The following is a 23,510-nucleotide window of genomic DNA, read 5'->3' as shown; positions in this document are numbered from 1 at the left end:
TATACCTTTTTATAAAGAATCATCCATCCCCCCTATTGAAGTGGGGGATCCGGGGGTCCTCCCCCAGGAAAATTTGTATTTCAAGGTGGAAAATGGTGCTATTTAAGCAGTTTTAATATCTAAATATTGATTACACAGCACTTTCTTTGCCCCTGTTTGCCCCCACTTCAAGGTTTCAAAGGGGAAGCAAAATACCCTTCCCCCCCCCCTGTTGTTGCACCCCTGGTTACACCCTAACCCATAATTCATACAGTATAAGAGAAATAAAGTTTAAAATAATTAAAACATTTAAATTAAAAAAAAAAAAAACTAAATGTTTGTAAAGTGACTTACCTAATTTATGGTGCACAACAAGACAATTGAGATGTGTGTAAATTAAATTTTAATATTTTTAACATGCAGTGTTGTTCTGGTTAAATAATACAGAGATAAAGTACTAATGAAAAAACTAACTATTGCCATTCAGTAGCGCTACATATATGCTTAAATCTATGTACATAAAACACTGAGGAATGAGTCAATTTGCTTTAATTAAATTATACTTTAGAGGTAGATATCAAAATTATTACTTATCATTTTAAACACGATCATAGAGGAATCAGAAAATTTCTGAAACCCCAGCAGTTTATAAAGAGAGTAAACTTAAAAAAATTATAAAAAGCTTCAGTACTGGAGGTCATAAAACTTGTAATATTATTATTTTTAGTGTATACTTTGTTGTTTATTTATTTACTTTATTTTGTGGTAAGTTTGTTATGATAGTATTAACTTGATCGCAGTATAATTGAATTATGTGAGGTATTATTATGTGTTCTTCTGAGTCCAATCAAATAAGTAGTTTATCACTGTTGTTTACTGATATGGTAGGTTGTTTGACATATAATGAGCTGGCTGTTCTGAATGGGCTTGAATGGCAGGAACAAGCCACAGAACTAGCGTGATGATTAGTTTAGAAATTGGGAGTGTTAGTGTGGATTGAGGGTATAGGCCGTTGATAAACCTCAAATGGGTTTAATTCGTTCAGAGGGTTTGTGCCTGGGAGAGATACTTGGAAGACATTCACTGAGTAGGTACAGTATTATTTTTTTGTGAAAAATAAAGTTAAGGACAACGATGAGCAGAAGGCCATTTTTTTTTTTCCTAATATGTAGTACCAAACTGTATGATGTGTTAGCATCTTTGGTGTCACCATAAGCTACAAGACTTAGGGCTATTGGAAAATCATTTTGAGCCTATGCCAAGTGAAAATGTAGAAACTTATAAATACCATAAGCATGACTAACATAAAAAGGAATTGTTTGCTTAGTATGTGGCGGAACTGCGGTGGACAGAATGTTAAGGGATCAAACAGTCTTTGAGGTGCGAGATCAAGCAGTTCTACATACCATGCTTTCTAAAGTAAAGTTGACTTATAAAGAGGCTGAAGATTTGGCTACAGCAGTGGAAACAGCAAGTTAAAATGTGCATGATTTGCGTGGAACAGTCAGTGACTTAGTGGGGCAGTGTCCGAGTTATGGGTATGCAGGCATGCACCATACAACAGGAATATACCAGAAAACAAAACCAGCAGGGTGGTGACTGGAAGTAAGTCAGCGATGGAGCAGCTGCAATCCTGCTGGTGATGCAATGGCTGGCATAATCCACAGGTTTGCAGACCTTAAGGTGCAGTTTGCCATTTATGTCTAAACAAGGTAATTTAGAGTGAGAGTGCATCAAGGGAAGAATCAGAACCACAGCAGGTGTGGACCCAAGATATCAAAAGATGTGAAGGCTAGTGCTAATAATTAGACCATGAAGTAAAATTACAACTCATCAGCTTGCAGAATATGATTCACGGGAATATGGGAACAAAATGTCGACCAATGATCAACAGGGTAGTTTGGTTGGATGACAGAAGACTGGACACGGAAGCGAATACAGGTGCGGGTCACACATTAGCAAGGATATATTCAAGCAGTTGTGGCCAGAGGAACTATAGCTGCAAGATACAAAATTAGTGCTCCACAGATGGTCACAGGAAAAACTTAAGAGGCACACAAGAGCACAAGATCAGCGGCAGCCAGATTCAGGTTCTTAGTGGCTGATGGTAAAGGCCAGAGTTTGTTGGGTCGTAGTTGGATGGATCCCTTAGGGATAAGCTTGAAGCTTACAGATAGGAAAGTCAGCAGAAATAATCAGTGTATGTTCAAGGGTATTTGATGATATACAGGGCCACTAGTGAATGTAGAGGTATTGCCAGAAGTCAAACCAATATTTTGGAAAAGCCTTTCTGTGGTGTTTACTTTTGGCAGAAAGTGTCTATAAAGAAATTGATAGGTTAGTTGAACTTGGGGTGTATGAACCGATGGTTTATTCACAGTGGGCAAGACCATTAGTACCAGTTCACAAGGCTGGCGAATCAGTCTGAATGTATGGGTACTACAAGTGTATTTCAATGCTGACTGTAAGAAATATATATACCCACATCCCAACATATCTGAGGGATTTTCAAACTTAGCAGGTGGGAAAGTGTTAAAGTTGGACTTAGGAGAAGCCTACTTGTATGTGTTTGTTGGTGAGGCTACAGCAGAACTCATTAACAGTTAACACCTTCAAAGGATTATTTAAGGTAAAATGTTTGTAATGCATCAACAATTTTTCAGCAGTTGATGTCAACCTTGCTGTCAGAAATTCCAGCGGTTGTTCCAGGACATAATGAAGATCAGCAATAGGTACAAGTGAAACAAGTGCTTCAAAGAATCAAGGAGGCAGGGCTTCAGCTTAAGCAACCCAAGTGTATTTTTGCAGCCACGTCACTAACATTTTTAGGCTACAGAGTAGATAGCATTGGTATACACCCAACTGATGATAAGATGAAGGCACTCCATGTGGCCCCACAACCTACCACTAAGAAAGTACTATACAGCCTTTCTTGGACTTGTACTTCTATGAGAGATTCGTTCCAGATAAAATGAGCATACTAGAACCTTTAAATCAGCTGCTGGACTACGGGAAAGAATGGGAATGGACAGAAATACATGACCAGGCTCTCAGGGTTGCTAAATAACTTAGACAGTCATTGGCTGTGCTTGTGCAATATGTTTCAAAGAAGCCTATCATATTGCCATGTGATGTATCATAATATTGGCTTGGTGTTGGGCCTTGGCTGTCATCTTTGGAGTATGTAACATGTTTATACTGCAGTATGTAACAGCACGGCCATTCACCATTGTCACAAATCATAAGCCACTTCTTCAGCTGTTGAACCCTAATAATCAAACTCCAGAAATATCACCAAGATTGTTTCGTTGTGTATGTACGGTTATCATATCATCCATAAATAAGGTGCATGGATAAGACATACTGATGCCTTGAGTTGTAGTTCCTGTAGCTACAGCGGGAACAAAAAGTGGCAGTCGGGAGTCATAAAGGCATTATGTGGGGGACTGGTGTATGGAGTGACTGATGATATCGGAAAATCGTACAGGCAGCATGATGGACCAACTCTTGCATAGAAAAAGGGTGTTCCAAACAAGGTCAATGGGGTAGTTATATGCAGCAACACATCTTCAGGCACACCGATGTGATTGGGCGGACATTGATACAGGACCCAGAAGGATTGGGAGGACTACCAGTGCAAGATCATCCAACATAGTCAACAAATTGGTGGTCAGCAGGTGCCAGTGATGATGAACAGCATGCGACAGACGAGGAAGATTCAAGTCCAGGATCAAGTTCATTCTGAGGATTTGAATACTCGGACACAGCAGTGGAAGATCGGTGTAGGAAGTGAACATCCAACAAACGTGAGATACAACAACGGCCAGTCAGAGTTGGTGAACATGTTTTAGAGTAACTTATAGGGAAGAGGTGTACTGATATAGAAAAGTGTCTTGTATGTTGGCAGTAGGTTGGGGACCATGATGTTGGGATGAGCTGGATGTTATAGATGCATTTAAATGGTGGGAACAATCTACACACTTAGAATGAGCATGTGCAATTATGAGTAATACAATGAGTGATGGTGAAATACAATCACATTATATAAATCCAAAACAAAAACAAAATAATTTTTCTGAAGATTTCTGTTAATGCTTCTCAAATCTTGAATCTTTAAAATTGGCTCAATTCTTGAATCCACCTTTTCCTTTGACTTTATTCTTCTGAAATGTTTATAAATGTTTTCTTAGTATTTATGTAGGTGTAATTGTGCAATTTGATGCAACTGGTATTCTGAAATTCCATGATGTACAATATTATTTACTTTCAACACTCATAACTAATTTTTCCTTAATTCTGCTGGGATGTAGCAATTTTTTTGTTCAGAGATAACATGGTAATTTTGGACTTTTGCTGTTATTTTTGAGCTGTTGCAGATGGGTATGCATAATTTTTCCTAAACATTAAAAAAAAAAAAATCCCTTTAGTTTACATAGGGAAAATTACATTCCTTAGGACAAATGATTTTAAGGGTAAATGCATTTAGGGATAATGTCATGCTCTTGTGAAAGCATCACTTTTAAGAATAAGATAAATTCAAGGTAATGGACGACTTGAGGTACTCGCCCTTAGATGTTACATGATACACGAGAAGCCTGGTGGAACTGTGGGACACAAAAACAGTCCCTGCCTAATGTTCAAATTCAAGTGTTTAAATAATTGTGGAATATTGTTCCGACCTTCATTGTAAGATGTTGTTTACATTTCCCATTTCTTTTACTTTCACATTGCCTAGGAAACTAAAACCCACATGCGGAAAATTTCATTAAGCTTGATATCAAATGTAAATAGGCCTAAAACATGAAAAGATAAGTGATAATGTCTGAGAACTATTTACCAAACAAGGATGGTTTCTTTTTTTTTCTGTGAAATGTTTAGATCAATGAAAATTAAACTCTACAAGTAAAATTAAAACCACATGTTTATACGGACAGCATTAAGGGCCTGCCACATTCACGCAGTCATGTCTGTCCTACTGTCTAATTTGGATGTAACACAACTTGGTAATAGATAAAATATTTGTAGCAAATAAATTTGAAAGGTTTGTACATATTCATTTTCCTAGTATCAATCATACAGTGTATTAGCCATATAAAAACACAGCTAAAATGTGAAAATTGAACCCTTCAACACCTGCAGACCCACACCCACTCACAAAAAAAATAGGAGGTTGGTTTGTATATATGTATGTATTTATGACGTTGATAAACTCCAACATCATTTGACCAATCGCTAAGAAAGTTTGCACATGGAAGTGTTTCTTTGTGGAGAAGGTTATTATGCTATCCAATTTTTTTTTTGTAACTTACTGCTAGATGGTGCTGCAGCACATCAACTTCTAAACCATTCAACCGATCATAGGTCATTGACATGCAAACAGCAATTTTGTGTCATTTCTCTATGTTCACCACACTGTCATAAAGCGATATACATTTTGCTTTAACTCGCTGATAATTTATCACCCTGTTTTCAGCCCAGGCAACACAGGATACTGCAACTATAACTATATTTGAACACTGAGAATATTTCCACACTATCCATTTTGCTATAACTCGCCACTAGATAGCACTGCAATGCATCAACTTCTATTCAGTTCAACAGATCGCCATGAAACTTGGTATATTGTGATTTTTTACTGTCCTTAATCCTCAATAACAACAAATAGTGATTGTTGCTGTGATAAGTATTTGGTGTGGTGCTTTATAGATTCTAGATTACATACAAACTATCCATTTTAGATATATAGAGTTAAATAAACACTGGCAGAACATCTGCTGGGTTCTACTAGTACAAAATATGCGAGTTAAAACTACATTCAGATATTTATGTGGGATGAGAGTTTTTTAAGCCATTTATAAATCAATATCTGCTTTGATAACATTTACTTTATAATAAAATAAAATATGTTTTATTTCATAGTGTAACTTCATTGTGGAAGTGATACAGTTTTTCCGGGTTCTTTACTGCCAACAAGTACAGATAAACCTCATTTATTCAGACTAACTGGGACCAAAGGCAGTCCAGACAATCAAAAATTCGTATAATTCAGGTAATATGGGTGATAAGAAAAATTCTTAAATAAGCATACTGACCGTTTACTATGATAAAAAAATCTGTTTTTTGTAACAAAATTACTTAGTTTACGAGTCATTAAAAAATATAAAAGTAACTTTCCACATAATTTATTAACAAAGAATTTGTCACTTTCTTCTGTTTCAAACATGTATGTTAAATGAAGCACTGTCAGAAACATTATCGTGTGCTAACCGTCTTTGTTTGCATAGATGTAGAGAACAATTGTCATTTTTATGTAGATATTAAATAAAAATGTTAACATATCTGATCCGGAGATCCGGATCAACGAAAGCCAGATTGACGAGGTTTCTGTGTATAATATACTTTTTTTTAAGTCTTGCTACACAGGTCATTGACAAAGGTGAAAACCAATTCCAACTTATCTTTATATATAGCTTATTCCATTATTAACGACTGTTTACATTCTGTGACCCACATTGGACAGTGGCACTTTCACCAGTGGTTACTTGAACTACTTGGCTCTGTCCCATTTCATATTGTCCATTTATTTTTTAATAGTTTTTGGTATCAGGGAATGTTGTAAATGTGTTGGAATGCCATGTGAAAGTGTATGAGTACTTTTGTAGTTTTATAAAGTAGTAGTATGATATTTACTGTATATATATATATATATTTTTTTTTCAGATGGTTTAGCAGCATCTGAGAATAAGGATGGTAAATCTGAAAAAATAACTAATATCATAGAAAGTTTCTGCAAAATATGTAATACTGAGCTGGCACCAGGAGAAAATTGTGAACTTCACAAAAAAAGCCAGGATCACGTGAATAGTTTGAAATTGGAAAAGGACCAAGAGATGGTAACCGAGGATGATCTTGTTTTTGAGGGTGTTATGTGTGGCATATGTAATGTGAGTTTTGTATCAATGGCAGCATATAATTCTCACCTTAAGGGCCAGAGCCACTTAAAAAATAAGAGAAAATCAGAGGAGAGTAAGTTGAAGGTAGAGGAGGTTCAGTCTACAAGAAAACATCGGTCATGTGAATTGTGCCGAATGGATTTTTTTTCAGACCATTCTTACGAAACACATTTTTCTTCACAGCTACATATTGACAAAGAACAGTGGACAAAGGAATGGCAAGAAAAAAAGAGCAAATCTGTTCTACTAGTTGAACAGGAAAAAGGAACTGTTGATCCATCCACAGAAATTATAGAGAATAATGTAGCAAAGCCTGATGAGTCAAGTACTGCTGAAAATATTAAACCTGTTGAGCTGTTTGAATGCATTAACAAAGTTGAAAAAGAAAATAATCAGTCTGGGGCTGAGCTCAACTCAGATGGATCTTTGCAGCCAACAGGTGAGAAGATGGTTTCAAAAGAAGAACGGGAAATGAAAAATGATAGAAAAGCAGTTTTTGAATGCAAACTATGTGGAATTTCAGTGGTAAGTTCCATGACTTATGAACACCATATTAAGAGCAAACAACACATGTTGAATTTATTCCATCAAACATCTGGTACAGCTGAGAGTTCTAGTAAAAATGAACCAGTCAGAAATCATTCTAAACTCACATTGGCTGCAGCTAAAACTACAGTTTCCTCAGATGCTTTTCATTGTGAAGATAGTAATATTTCTAATAAAAGCTTAAACCAGCATAAATCCCATTTAGAAAGCAATGAACGCAATAGTGATACTGTAGCATCACTGCAAACTGAACAAAAGGCCACCTTTCCCACATCAAATGAATCTATTATGGAAAAAAGTGATCAAAAAAGTGTGCTTTCATCACCATTACCTGATAAAGGAAAAACCATTGATTCAACATCTAGTGGTGACTGTCTCTTTGAAAGCAGTGATCAGAAAAGTGTACATTCATCACCGCTACTTGCCACAGGGAAACCCACTGATTCAAGATCAAATGATTCTAATTTGAAAAGCAGTGATTATAAAAGTGTGCTTTCTTCAACACTGCCTGCTGAAAGAAAATCCACTGATTTAACATCTAGTAGTGGCTCTCATTTGGAAAGCGGTAATAAGGAAAGTGTGTGTTCATCATCACTACTTGCCACAGGTAAACCCACTGATTCAACCTCAAATAGTGATTCTAATTTGAAAAACAGTAGTAAAAAGAGTGTGTTTTCATCACCACTACTTGCCAAAGGGAAACCCACTGATTCAACATCAAATAGTGATTCTAATTTGAAAAGCAGTGGTCAGAAAAGTATGCATTCATCACCACTACTTGCCAAAGGCAAACCCACTGATTCAACATTTAGTAGTGATTCTCATTTGGAAAACAGTGATCAGGAAAGTACCATTGCATCATCACAACCAGCCATAGGTGATCCTTGTCATCCAGAATCAAGTGATTCTCGTATAGAAAACAATAATAATCATGAAAGTGTAGTTTCAACACCACAATCTGCCAAAGAAAAATCTTATGATCCGAGTGCTGTTGTGGAATTACACTTATCCAAAGAAAAATACACTGATCAAGCATCAAATGTTTATGTGAGAAAAGGGATCCTCAAGAACAATGCCAAAAAATCTGATAAAATAGAAAGTCTGGATTCTGCAGCTGAAGTGTGTAAAAGCAGGAAAACATCAGTGAAATTGACCCAAGTAGAGGAAAAATCTGAGCATAAAAATGAGAAACCTTCTCTGTTAGTTGTGGCTACACAGGAGGAAAATGACCAAGAAGAGGACACAGAAAATTTTGAATGTAAGCCATGTGGAGTTTCAATTGTGGGTGTCATGTCTTATGAACATCATTTGGGGAGTATACAGCACATCTTGAAATTAGCGCAACAGCCAACATCGTCTAAAGAAGTTAATAAACTACCCAAACAACAAAATCCTATTGTGGCTGCGAACAATACAAAAGCAGTTGAAACATTTTATTGTGAAACGTGTGAGTATAAATCTAACACATCCGCCCAGCATCAAGCCCATCTAAAAAGTAATGACCATAATAGGACTTGTTTTGAATTACAAATGAGCAAATTAAAAAGTAGAAAAAGATTAGAAAAGTTAAAACATATAAAACTCACACAGCAGCCTACTAACATGAATAAAACTGAAGGTATAGTGAAAGAAATTATCCAGAAGAAAGCTAATATACTTTCCAAGTTTCAAAATTCAACTGCATCACAAGTTTCTACTAACAAGACTAAAGCTGAGAGTTTAATGAGAGAAATTCTCCAGAAGAAAGCAAAACTATTTCTTGAGTCTGAAAATTCAACTGCATCACAAGTTTCTAGCATTGTTGTAAGAAATGAAATGGATCAAACTTCTAAAATAAGCAAACCATGCCGTTCTAGATTTTCAAGTTTTGAATCTCAGCCAGATGTGAATTTGAGTTCTGGCTATGTTACTAATTTAAGTGCTACCCCAACTCTGAATATGAGCTCTACCCCTACTCTGAATATGAGTTCTACCCCTACTCTGAATATGAGCTCTACTCGTACTCTGAATATAAGTTCTACTCCTACTCTGAATATGAGTTCTACCCCTACTCTGAATATGAGTTCTACCCCTACTCTGAATATGAGTTCTACCCCTACTCTGAATATGAGCTCTACCCCTACTCTGAATATGAGTTCTACTCCTACTCTGAATATGAGCTCTACTCGTACTCTGAATATAAGTTCTACTCCTACTCTGAATATGAGCTCTACCCCTACTATGAATATGAGTTCTACCCCTACTCTGAATATGAGCTCTACCCCTACTCTGAATATGAGTTCTACCCCAACTCTGAATATGTGTTCTACCCCAACTCTGAATATGAGCTCTACCCCTACTCTGAATATGAGTTATACCCCAACTCTGAATATGAGCTCTACCTCTACTCTGAATATGAGTTCTACCCCTACTCTGAATATGAGTTCTACCCCTACTCTGAATATGAGCTCTACTCGTACTCTGAATATAAGTTCTACTCCTACTCTGAATATGAGCTCTACCCCTAATCTGAATATGAGAACTACCCCTAATCTTAATATGAGCTCTACCCCTGCTGTGAGTTTTCATTCCAATAATTTGAGTTCTACAATTGCTGAACGTTCTGCTGTTGCTGTGAGTACAAGTTTTGGCACAGCCGCAGATTTGAATTCACTTGAGAGGCATACAAGTGTTACCAGACCTTGCAAATTGGAAATGATCTCTTCCAACAGACCTAATAATATTAGTACATATGTTAGCGAAGTAAGGACCATGTTTGATAATCTTAAAAATGTTGAAAGACGTGCCATGGGTAAAACATTTTCTGAAAAGCTACATAATTTGAAAATTTCTGATATCAGAAGAAATGTGTCTGAAAATTCTGATGGCACAAGAACTAGTATTTCTGAGAAACCTCAAAATACTTCAGACTCTGACAAGAGAACACTTGTTTCAACGACTTATCCTGCTTTGGCAAGTCCACATTTTATAAATCCAGTGACAGCTGAAATATCTCATAGTATGGGAAAAACTGTACCTGAAAAACTTCAGAATACTTCTGAGAAAAAATCAACTTCTGATATATCAGAAGTTATGAGAAAAGTACTTCAGAGGATTCAGGCAACGAAAGTATCTATTCCAAAAACACAACAGGATACTGAAGTTTCTGATGCTATAAAGAAAGCACTTGAAAGATTGCAGACTACTACCGACATTTCATTTGCAAAGGAAAAAAATTTTGATATGTCCAAAAAACCTCAAATAACCCAGGTTATTGATATTACTCACCAAGAAAGATGCAACAATAATGAAATATCACCTGCTTCTGAAAAAGACAGAAATACTGAGTCTTCACACACTTTCAAAACTATTCTTTCTGAACGACATCATAGTACTGATTTGGCACATGTTTTTGAAAAGACAGTTCCTGAAAATCATAAAAGAACAGAAATATTTGATTCATTCGATAAACTGTTTCCTGAAAGATGTCGAAATGCTGAAAGGTCAGATACTTCTAAAAAACATCAAAGTACTGAAAGAGTGCATGAATCTGAAAAGATCATCCCTGAAAGGCATATGGGTACAGAAGTGCCTAATGCTCTAAAAGTGAGACTTACTGAAATACATCAAAATAATGAAAAGTCACAGGAGAAGAGGTTTTCTGGTGGATTTCAAAGTAATAAAGTTTTTAATAAGAAAATATTTCTTAAAAAATTTGAAAATACTGAGTTATATGATGAAAGGTTGGAAGGAAAGAGGTTCCGTGGAAAATATGACACAATTGAAGGGTTGCATGAAAATAGGCTTTCCGAACAAAGTCGAACTACTGAACTATCAAATGAAAGAAGAATTCCTGAAAGATACCACAAATCTGAAGTTTTGTATGAAAAAAGGTATTCTGAGAGAGATCAAAATAATGAAAAAAGAAACTTAAATTCAGGAATGGTTCATGATGTAGGACAGGTCATTCATGAAGTTTCCTCAGATACTGGCATATCTTCAGATCCAATGAAAAAGATTATATTGAAAGCACTTGAGTCTACTGCAATGTCTGATCAGTTGAGAAGGTCACTTATTGAAAAACTTAGTTCTACAGAAATATCTAAATTAATGGAAAGGACAATGCCTGAAACATCTCAGAGTGCTTATATCAAGGGAAGAATTTCTCCTGTAGAGCATCATGATTTTGAAACATCGCATTCTATTAAGAATGTATGTGAAAGACCTCGAAACACTGAATTGAGACGTGACACACTTCGTGTGAGGACTCAGACCAGTGAAGTGCCTTGCGATACCAAAAGTATGGCTGCTGAAATACAGCAAAACTTTGGTATGTCTCGTACAGAAAGAATCAAAGATTCAATACAGCACTTTCATAGACTAGATGGTGCTGCAGGTAAAAGATTTGCATGTAAAGTGTGTCAGGTGAATCATTCTTCTTCACCTGAACTTATTCAACATACAGATTCCCGAGAACATTTAACCAATGTGGAACTTTTGCGCAGATTCATCGCAAGATTCAGACGCTTAGCAAATTCCGAAGATAACCAGTTAACATGTTGCAAGTGTAGTTTTTCGTGCACTTTAGTACGTGATTTCAATCGTCACATTCTAGATACTCACTGGCTCAGAGTGCTTGTAATGCGCAAACGTAAATTTGGGGTATCCAGCTCCTCTAGTAAGTCTTCTGTAAGTCATGACTCGACAGAGGATGAGGAGTCACGGTACCTGGTACCTGCAAAATGTGCACGGATGCATTTTGAGTGTGTTTTATGCAAGAAAAGTTACTCTCTTGAAGAAGATTACAAAGAGCACCTTAAAAGTGATATGCATAGAGAAAGAACACGTGTTGTTGCACACAAGAATGCAGCCCTTAGGGTTCCACAGCTTGATAAAATTACACCAAATGAAAAGCATAGTCTTCGAGAGGAAGTCACTGCATTTAGTGAATCCCTTCCAAGAGGAAGTCAGAAGAAACTGAATACAAATTTGAAGCGTAAACCTGGGAAAGTTGTTCATGTATGGAGCCGTAAGTAGTAGACTGAGCTGCCTGCCCCTGTACACGAGTTTGAAATAAAACTTCCTTCACACAATCACATTCAAACAAATATATAATGAAGCTATCTTACAAATCCTACCAACTCCTAATTAAATTATGTTATGTTTTCATTGAATGTATCTAGTTCTAATTACATTATTGATAAGTTTGAAATGATGTGTTGTTAGAGCAACTTGTATCCAACAAAATATTTTGTTAATAATCTTCACATATAATAGTAAATCAATTTTCCTGACAAAACATTATTACATCCGTCAGTCAAATTTCGAGAGGCTTCAAGCAATGAATGCATTGTTGTAGGGTTGTGCGAATGTTGGGTATACCGATACCGAAATCGAAATTTTGCTACTTTCATATTCGATTTCGGTAAGAATTTCATCTGTCGAAGTTCGTTTTTAGCGAAATATTTCGAGCCAAACGAAAGTTCAATAGCTTACCGAAGTTCGTTTGTTCTAGTTGAAAAAGAAATCGTAATTTAATAAAAATGTACAGTATAATACCGGTACAATAACGTTCCTTATTATAAAGTATATTTCACTTAACGAATTTTTTTTAAGTCCCCGCTAAAAATCGTATCTTCGCCATGCAAAACGGTTTCAGTTTAAAGTATCATTTTCACTATAACGTATAAATTCTACTAGTAGCGTGGCATTACTACACCAAAATTTACTTAAACTGGTAAATAAATTTCCAGCTAAATGATTAATGTAGTAGAACAAAGATACACAAATACCAACGCAACGTATTTTCTAACCTCTAAATTCTCAAAACAAAGTTAACAAACAGTTGCGCGCACAACCATAGATTATACCGTACGTAGTATGCGACGTGAGCAACACAATACCATTCGATACATCGAAAGACGGAGGTTTGAGAGAAGTATTAATTATTTAGACAAAAGTGTTACGCTACGCTAAAAATACTGTTTGATGTCTGTGCCGGGATTGTTTATTGTTATTGTTGAGTTTATTTTCAGGTTACGTTATTTAAACACCGCATTGTATTTGTGCTACAATATGAATGATCCTGGAGATAAAAAGAAACGAAAGCAATTCACGCTTAAGGAAAAAGTGGATATACTCAGAGAACTAGACACGGGGAAAAAAGCAAGTCGCAGTTGCGAATACATATGGCATTGCGGCTCTCCTGTAGCTATTTTTTTATATTTTTTTTTCTCTTTGTAAAGATATGTATGCATGTTTCAGTGCTAAGTACAAAAACTTGAGGTACCTGTAAGTACTTAGCACTGAGATTCTACTGTAATGTCTTTATATGATTTGCTTGTTATTACTAATAATGTAATAACATATGCAAATCATATAAAGACATTAATTAGAAAAAAGATTTCCATTAAGATTAATTTACGTGGTGATGAAAAAAACTCACGTTAATGAATATACGGTAAAACCATAATTTGAACAAACATGGCAGATAAAGTAAACAAAATTCAACCGTGATTACAGTAGGCCTAGGTATCAAAACAAAATCATGCAATATTTGAAAAATTACCTGATTCATTTGCTTTCAAACAGTAGTGTAGGTACTATATTCGTAAAACATACATTCCAGAACTGTTAGTACACTATTTAGTATTTACCGTATACACATAAACAAAGAACGTACCTACTTTTATTCGCGCACAGCCAAACAAAAACATTGTCGTCTGCTTTATTTAAATTTTACATACTCTGACTGGCATATAAAATCCTCATAATATACAGCCAATTAGACAAAAAGGTCAACAAGTCACTGCATGTAATGACCACTTGGCAGCAACCATTTGTTATGTTTTGTTTTGACCATGTCCATTGCCTAGTTTACAGCTTCCTGAGCTAGCCATGTGTGACAGTGGTGCAAGATGGCGGCCGTTCCGCAGTATTCACGTATTTTTTCATCAGTACCATGCACGTGATAAATATATTATCATAGACTGCGACATTACGACTGTAAAGGAAATAGTCTGTGCGCTGAAAGATCTGGATTGATTCTTGAAATTTACGAGTGACATGGGGCTATGTTGTGTGGTCTAGGGCAGATGTTGATTTTATTAAATAGTAATATTTATATATACATCAAAAGGTACCAAAATGATTTATGTAATAGAATTTATTACTGAAGAGCAAATTTTGGGGCACTTTTTTTCTTTGTTAATTAAAAAATTTCGCTTAACTTTCGTTAAGAATATATTTATCTCATAGAAAAATTCATTTTCGTTTCACTTTCGCGAAACTTGATAAATTTTCTTTCACTTTCATTTCGTGTGGATAAAGTCACTTTCGCACATCCCTACATTGTTGCATTTATTATTAAATAAAGCACCATTGTACTATGTATGTCCAAATCATACTATCTTGGAAAAGTATTCAAACTTGGACTAAAAACCAAAATGATAATATTGCAGATATCATTTGTCAATTTTCCATGAGCCATCAGTCATCATCCACAGCAGTTTATGTCCAATGGCCAGGTCAGCCCATTAAACTGCTACCATTATCTTCTTATTTCGTGTCCTTCCAGCATTACTTCTCTATCACTCCTTCCCAGTCTGCACCCCTGTCCCCTACTTATGATTGCTTTTTACATATCTTCCTTGGTTCGCGTCACAGGAGATTGATCATTGCCCTCTTGCATTTATCAGTGTTTGCTTATATTTCTATTTAATATGTTTCCCTCAAAATGTTGGCATGTCAGGTCATAAAAAATTGCTTTCCAGTCTTTCGTGCTTTGTTACAGCCTGATGTTAATCAACTTAATTTAGTTTTAACAACCAGAAGATGAATAATTGATTACTTGACAAATAAATGCCGTAAGTCTCCTTAGAACGTGAAATGTGTTTAAAGCTGGCTCCAAAATGTGTTTGAAGCTTGATCCTGTGTTCTGCCAAGAAATAAAGAGTAATACAAAATAATCAGTCGTGTTGAGACAAAACAAAAACACAGGGGTAGTTTTCTTAAGTAGTTTTCTTTTATATTATTGCATTTTTGCTCGTTATTTAAATATAATTCTGAAATAATTTTATAACTGTGGCAAATATGAATGATATTTATTATTTCACTAAGTTATTGTTTATATAATAGTTTTAGGTAGGTACTTTAAAGGCCTATGTGGGTGACTCAAAGAGTCTGACCAAACAGTTTTTTTTTTACGTCGTAACCTTGGTAACAGGATGGTTAAAAAATATAAAATGGCCAAGCGAATAAATGCACCAGAGTGATGCCATTGTTTTTTTCTATAGTTCAGAATACAGCAATGTAATAATTAACATAAATTTAAACATGGATAACCCAATAACTGGATAATCCGGGCCCGGATTATTGAGAGTTTACTTTGTGTGTGTATGTCTATATAGATACACACACACTCTCTCTTTCTCTCTCTTTCACTCACTTACTCACTCACTCTTATGTCATCCTCACACAGTGCAACATTGGTTTGCAATTGGCAAATATAACTATCAAGTTTTACTGGTGCTAACAGTACTCTGCAAATGCTCATTTTTGTTGAAATCAAGAAGTATAAAATGGTAATTTGACACAGACATATTTAAATGCATGAATTTGCATTAGTATTTGGAGAAGTCTGGAATGTGTATAATCCTTTTTCCCTAGTCAAGAAGTCAAATATAAATAAAACCTATTGAAAGAAGCAAAGCAATTTCGTTAATTTTTTAATATCCAAAACACAAATTGAAATAAGTAAATCTGTATATCCTAACCAAGTAAATTCAATGTTAGTTTGTATTCATAAATTCACGTAATTCCACTGATGTAAACATATGAAAATACTTCTGTCACTGAGTTAAACATCAAAAAACTTCTGTGAGTGCCTTTTAAAAATGAACTAATGAAGCTCCGTCTTTTTTTTTTTTTTTTTTTTTATTATTATATAAAGCCTGTATTTTGCCCTAAGCTACGCTTAAGTTACCTGTGAAAACCCCATGAAAATTTGTCTGGTAGTTTTGGATATTAGCATGTTCAGACAGACAAACGGTCAAAGTTTTTAAAAATAGACTTATTGTATTCTGTTCTACACCCTACATTACCTGCACTCATTTTTTGTCAAATATTTTCAGTGTACAGACACGATGGTTCTCCAGTTTTATTGTAGTATACAATAGATACAGATCCCTGTGTGTGTTTAGCCAATGTTTATTTTATGCCATCTCACAAGTCAGCATCAGCAGTAGTTCGAGCAAGAAAGACCAGAAACTTTCAGGTTTAGTTTAGCTTCCCAGTCATTTGGTTAGTGATTCATATGGAGTCACGCTTTTAGTAAACAATATTGTCAGGAATTAAGTTTACTAGTCAAATAAATAATCTTGCTTGTCATAATTATTTTGTAGTTCAGAAATATTGTTATGCCCAAGGCCTTATATGTAAACATTGCTGCCCAGTGTTATTTTTACATTAGAATTTTACTGTCCAAATGTTTCATGCTTGTTGAAAACTATAAATCTATATGTGCTGGTAAAAATAAAAGAGCTTCAGTTCTGTGGTTTAGACAAGCTTTTTATTTTGCCATTAGACAAATATTCTTTCATTTAATTTTTTAAGTTCTTATAGTACCTAATTTAAAATATTTTAAATTAATTACTATAAAAAGTGGGTAGTTAAATCTTACCTCGCCAAAGATAAAAATAGTTGTTATAAATTAAAATGTTAACCAAGTGTTAAGTATTAATCATTTGAATGTCAAAAATTTCAACTATATGTGCATTGATTTGTTGTTTTCTGCCTTGTCCAGTGCTGTTATACATCTCGAAATCTTAATTTCCACTGCCTCTATTTCCTGCACCAAGTGTAATACCGTGAGAACATAATAAACTCTCTGCAATATCTATTTGTACTTGAGTGACACGTCCTTCAACAGATTCCTTACACATACCTGTAAACTTTATTTCCTTGTAATCTACTAGTTTTTCTCGAGTGAAAATTAATTTCATTGAGTGTAATACTAGGCAGTGTGTGCCTACACCTCTATGTAGCTTTAGGTGTGCAGTTGCTTCGAGGTGCCACAAGTGGCAAACTGGCTTACCGTCACCAGCCCACTTTGCAAGGTCCCAGTTGCTTTGACACTCGTTCTTAGTCCTGATCAAGCCTCCTTTTCATACCTACTGCTTCAGTTACACAGAACCCTTCTTGTTGCTGCAAAGTCATTTAAATAACACCAATAGGTTAACCATGCTGCCCTCTCACTTGATTTGCTTTGTTTGTGTACAGCATGTGTGTTTGTGTGTGTGTGTGTCACTAGTGTACATAAGTGATTTGGGTATTAAAAGTTTGTGCTTATTGTGTAATGACTTATTTTAGTGAACTGAGATGCCAATATAAACTCAAATTTCTTTATGTGGTATATTTAAGTAAATAATTCTATAATCATCCCTCACATGAACACCCAAAAAAATTTAATTTTAAATAAGCTCTTCATTTTTTGTACTCTCTTTATGAAATGGGATGGTGTAGAGTGAATATTTATATTGGAAATTTACTTGTAGTGTTTATCTACTGTATTCAGACTTTGTTATTTAATATAATTAGCAGATAAACACTTTTATGTGGTCTCAAGCAATGTAAGAATAAATGTAAAAAATAAGTTTTTTTTGGATTGAATTGAATTTGAATTTACTCAGTGAGCTTAAATACCCAGTGTAGCTAAACTCATCTTAATGTAAAGCTATATGATGTTCATTTTGAATTACAAAGTTTTGGATTGCTAAATTGTTGACAAACTGGCTACAACGATAGTGTGTTTAGTTTAAATTATGTATTTTGCATTACAAGTAATAATGTTGTTGATTCATTTTTTGTTTGAATTTTTTCATTATTTTGTAAATACTGTACATTGAGTAGGCAGCATTATCTGAACATGTAATAATTTTTTTGCTGGTTCAAGTGTTTTTCATTATTTTGAACATATTTTATATTTATTAATATTAAAAACATGTAAATAATAAAGATAAAAAACAAAATTCCAATAGTATTTTGATTTTGCCACCTTGTTTTCTTGTGATTTTTTATTTATTTATTTATTTGTATATCTATTTATTAATTATAGATTTTAAGTACCAGCCATACAGTCTGTAAGTAAGACTTTAGCACATGGAACAATGGCCAGTTATAAAGATAAATAAGGAAAATGTACACAAAAACTTTATGGCTTAATCAAATAGTGTAATACTTCCATTGCCTTAACTCCTTTGCAAACCAGCTAAAGTTGCATGCATTTGAAACAGGCACTCATGTCAATTATATATATATATGTGTGTGTGTGTGTGTATATATTTATATATATATGTTTATATATATATATGTTTATTTTTTTACATATAGGGCGATAAAGGGCTTCATTTAGAGCTGTTTTAGTGGTCAATGCGACGGCAAGTAGAGGTCAAACCAGTTAATGCAGATGAATGAGATTTTTACACATCATTGAGGAAATGTATAATGAATGATCCCAGTTGTCAGAATGCGATTAATGTTGTTATTAATAAGCAAAATTAATTATAGTAAAAAGGTTTATATTAGCGCAAATTTGACAACTTGCAGAAAATAAAGTAATCAGAATAACAAAAAAGTAAAAACTGAACGATTTACATGTAACATTCTTTTATAGTATATGATTTGTGGAAATAATTATCTTCATACAATTGTGAATTACTTGCACACGCGTAAGTCACTGCACATTCATGTTTGAGCCGAAAATTTGCCCTTTCACTGTTTAGAGATAGGACACTTTTATTCCATCCCTTCAGCAAGACCCGAGCGCTGTAGATAATCCTCACCATTAGAGTGGTCGGGTTCCGGCTGTTATCTGCGCCTTGTTGACGAATGTGTGGAAGGGGTGTAGAGGAAGGTCTGGTTTTCGATAACACATATCTTGGGTTACTCTGCATTTCTCTTGTCATTGCATTCGCGTCCACCTCATTTACATTATTCTTAAAGTATTCTTTGCACATATATATTTTATAGTACCGTTTATTTACAAATATTTAACTGGATTGTGGATATACAATTAATAATTTTTAGTTGTTTTTAGGTTACTTTCCAAATAATTATAGTTGTATAAAAATTAAATGAACTAAATATACCGTGGGATATTACTTTGCAAGGCATTTATTGGGGGATAAGTTTTACAGATTTTTCAGTTCCAACACTATAAGCACAGCACAAAATACGAACAATTACACAAAACTGTAAAGCTGATTTGTAAAAAAAAAAAAATACATGTTACAATAGTTTACCTCGCGGTTACATACAAATTGATAATATACATAAAAATATTACAAGTTTTCAAAGCTATCATGTTGTTTCATTACGTAGCATATAAAAGTATCTCTTGTTTGTATCCCATTTAACTCTAAAATGCATTTATATATAATATATCACATATATAACACATGTATATTTCATTAATAGTAGTTACTGAAATAAAAAGGTTTTTCCTTTATTACAAAATAAAAGACACAATATAAACTATTCATAACGTAATTTCTTCTTGCTTTTAGCATTCTCAGATGTAGTTTCTGCAATTGGCAGTCTTTATGCTTTCCTTTAACCTTAAATCAAGGTAAAAAACACATGTTTTTATTAATAACACTGCATGAAGCTATACACTGAAAACGACCCATGAATACTATAAATAATTTGTGTACTTACTTATTTTCTCTCTCCAATTTGCTAGATTTTTACCTCTATTCCGTTTTCTTCGCACAGACAAATGCAATTTACCACAAGCAATATCTTTTACAAAACGTGCATTTATTTTCGTCATTTATAAATGAACATCCATTCATATATCCCGAGCTAACACAGCGACAGCAAGGAAAACTAAATACCACTGCCTCGCAGTGCCACCCCAGCCCTTTCAGTCCTTATCGTGGGACTGAGAAGTGTGGCCTATTGTGAGGGACTCAGAGCAATATCGGTCTAACGTACAATATCAGGCGCATATGTTACGCTTCAAGCACCTGGAATTTCTAGTAGCTATTTATCCCACTCTTAAGTATAATAATTTGAAGGTAGCAAGGGCACTTAGTTAAGGTTATGCATTTACAGCCACAGCTTGGTTCATGGTCATGCAATAACTCTGCCCTTAGGGTCTTTATTACTTACTACCCTGACGTCGTCCGGCCGAAGGCCACCCTAAAGCCCGACCTGCAACCGCCAGTATCCGACCCCGCTAACGAAACGCGCCCCTAGCAATGGCCCACCCGAGTCAGGCGAGCACCGCGGAACTATGGTATAATCAATGCCCATGACTTAATCGGCAAGACAACCCGAGTCCCGTACATGGTAAATTCAATACACATTAAAGAATATGCCACTTTAAATTAACAAAACCGTGCAACACAAGTGCGACATAGGAGTGCCCGGGTCTCTCATGTGTGGTTTTTTAGTAAAACAGCTGTGAGTGCTCCCCTGGCGGCCTTCAACCTGATTTCAATAGCGTAATATGTGCCTTAATTAAAACCGCCCCAAATTATCATTTAACATTCGCCACTGGAGCAGTCATCAAGCGACGAACAGTTTCCAGTGTGACTCTAATAATTCAAACTTATTTTATATAAACTTGTTACATCTAACTTCTAAAACATATATTTATATTGAGTTAATTACTAAGTTTCATTGTGTGAATTTAGAGCCACTTACATTTTGTTATTAATATAATTTTTTACGAATAACAGAACTTTAGAAACTCTGGCGCGACAAGATGCTCACCCCTCCCCTCGCGCCAGGGCCAGACGCCAGTACAGCGCGACTAACGGACCGGGACGGACGCACTCTCACGGGGAGACATCATCCTTTGTCTTCACTGAACTTCCATCTGGTAACTATAGTCAAACTTCGAAACCTTTTTTAATTACTTCCCGTGTGCGCCCGGTCCTTTTCCGATGTAGGGCCTATCCCAGCCGCGTAAACATAACACGCCCCGCACAACGCATTATGTGGGGCCGTGCAATATACGGAATTGGCCGACTCCAATCAAACTCTCTCCCTCAACCTCGACTGGCGTGAGGACGTAACTTTAGTGACGGCGCATCAGAACGCCCAGTGTATAATGACAGTGTACTTTATGTAGGGAAATCGTGTGAATGTAATTGCAAGTGTAACTACTACGTAATTAAACGTCCACTCCGCACACTCCGTGCGCGACGTGTAAACGATAGTGCAAAACCGTGTACGTTATTTGCGAACCTCCCCAATCCAGTTAGGGATCAGCGTCCTATGCTGTGTAGGGCCAGTGGTGCAGCAGGCATTAGGGACCCCTAACATCACGACCACCGCCGCCGTTCCTAGTGGGCCACGCAGGGGCCTTCGGACCTCACGACCCACCTCGTGGCTAACCACCGCGTTAGCCTGGCGCCCTCGCGGACACGTTTCCCTGCAAGAAAACAGCCTTCCCGCTAGGAACACCGCCGAGTCTCAAACACGAGAACCCGGGCGACGGCAACCCTATTTACTCAAATATAAGATGTCATTGATTCTAAGATGTATCTCTTTTTAGATCAAGTTTCTTTAAACTGTTTTACCTATGAATATAAGTTAGGTACACTTCAACTTAAGTAACATTTGACTTCGTACCGCCGGAGGCCATCCGAGCCAGGTCTCAGCCCGCCAGTATTGGCTCCTGCTGGTGGAACGCACCCCTAGCAAACCCAACCCAGGTCAAGCGCGGAGCTGTGGCGCAAGTACTCCCAGTGTTACAATTTTGCCACAGAACTCCATCTAGCACGAACAACCGTCAATTAATCGCTGAACGCCCTCGTAAAACAATCCCATTTAATCAACACGCGAGTCGAAAAGTGCGTCGTAACACACGAGTGCAAGCCCCCTCAGGGCACAGTAATTAAAGAACGCCCTTAAGTTTCATCACGGCCCAAGGGCTTAAATTAAGTGTAAGGTAAAGTGCTGAAGCAACATCCAGGACAAACCACAAACAAACAGAACCAGTGGTTTTTAGCATTTAATTGCGAGTCATTTTTTCAAATACTAAAGTTTCAACGTTAGCAATTAAAATTTAGTCCATGTTTAGAAATGAAATTACCACCTGAATAATTAATCACACAAGGGTCATGTACATTTAGTGAGTAAGTTATCAAATATTAAACCGAATAACGGTAATCTCTTTCTTGTCTCCCCCCCCACCCCCCTCCAAAAGGCGACACGCCAGCACCAACCGAAAGTTCTGATCAACTCGTGGCCCGGGGCGAAAGTGTTCGTTCCGTGGGGAGCCTTCAATTTTCAATTCTCTGATTCTTCACACTGGTAATTATAGTCATGTCTCAAACCTTTTTTGATGTTGACGTCCAGCCGAAGGCCACCTAAAGCCCGACCTGCACCCACCATCAGTATCCGACCCCACTAACGGAATGCACCCCTAGCTATGGCCCACCCGAGTCAGGCGAGACTCCGATACCAAGGTAGAACCAAGGGCCGTGTCTAATTAATTAAACACCTCGACCCCAGTTCATTAACAATTTAACATAATTTAATGGTAACATCAATATTAATTAAAAACCCCACCCAAGGAAAGTGCGATGCAGGAGTGCCCGAGTCACTCACATGTTAACTTGCCATAATAAGTTTGTGAGTGTCTCCTTTGCGGCCTTCAGACTTAATTAATTATAGTGTTGTGTTAACGTAAATATTACCTCCCCATTTTTTATGTGAAACTAGCCACTGGAGCGGTCAGCAAGCGACGAACAGTCTCTGATGTGACTCTGAACATTGAAACTTCATTTACACAAATTAATTAAACATAATTATTAAAAGCCATCTGCCAGTCAGTATAATTAAGTATAATTAATGTATGAATTCAGAGCTGCTCTCAGCTTATCATTATTAAAATAAAGTCCGAATAACGGAACTTCAGCAACTTTGACGCGAGAGAACGCCGAGGCCTTCCCTCGTGCCAAGGCCATAGACGCCAGTACCGAGCGACTCGCGGACCGAGGCGGACGTTTGTTCCACGGGGAGCCATGGTCCTTTGTTCTA

At 36.1% G+C, this 23,510-nt stretch overlaps 1 protein-coding gene across 3 annotated transcripts in view; it reads left to right on the top strand.

The window, feature by feature from the left end:
- LOC134530274 (zinc finger protein 346-like) overlaps positions 1-17,353 on the top strand; it is a 54,618-nt gene extending 37,265 nt beyond the window's left edge. For 2 of the 3 annotated variants that reach the window (XM_063364978.1, XM_063364979.1), the window contains one exon: positions 6,700-17,353. In XM_063364978.1, the coding sequence (XP_063221048.1) occupies positions 6,700-12,494 (5,795 nt within the window). In that variant the 3' untranslated portion in view covers positions 12,495-17,353. Of the gene's footprint in view, positions 1-3,586; positions 5,013-6,699 lie in introns of those variants that run through there. The other variant, XM_063364980.1, reaches the window with a different exon arrangement.
- Positions 17,354-23,510: the final 6,157 nt, after the last annotated feature.

This window comes from Bacillus rossius, chromosome 3 (assembly GCF_032445375.1).
Source record: "Bacillus rossius redtenbacheri isolate Brsri chromosome 3, Brsri_v3, whole genome shotgun sequence".
Lineage (NCBI taxonomy): Eukaryota > Metazoa > Arthropoda > Insecta > Phasmatodea > Bacillidae > Bacillus > Bacillus rossius.
Note: the sequence above shows the minus strand (reverse complement) of the source record. Positions and strands in the feature narration are given on the sequence as shown.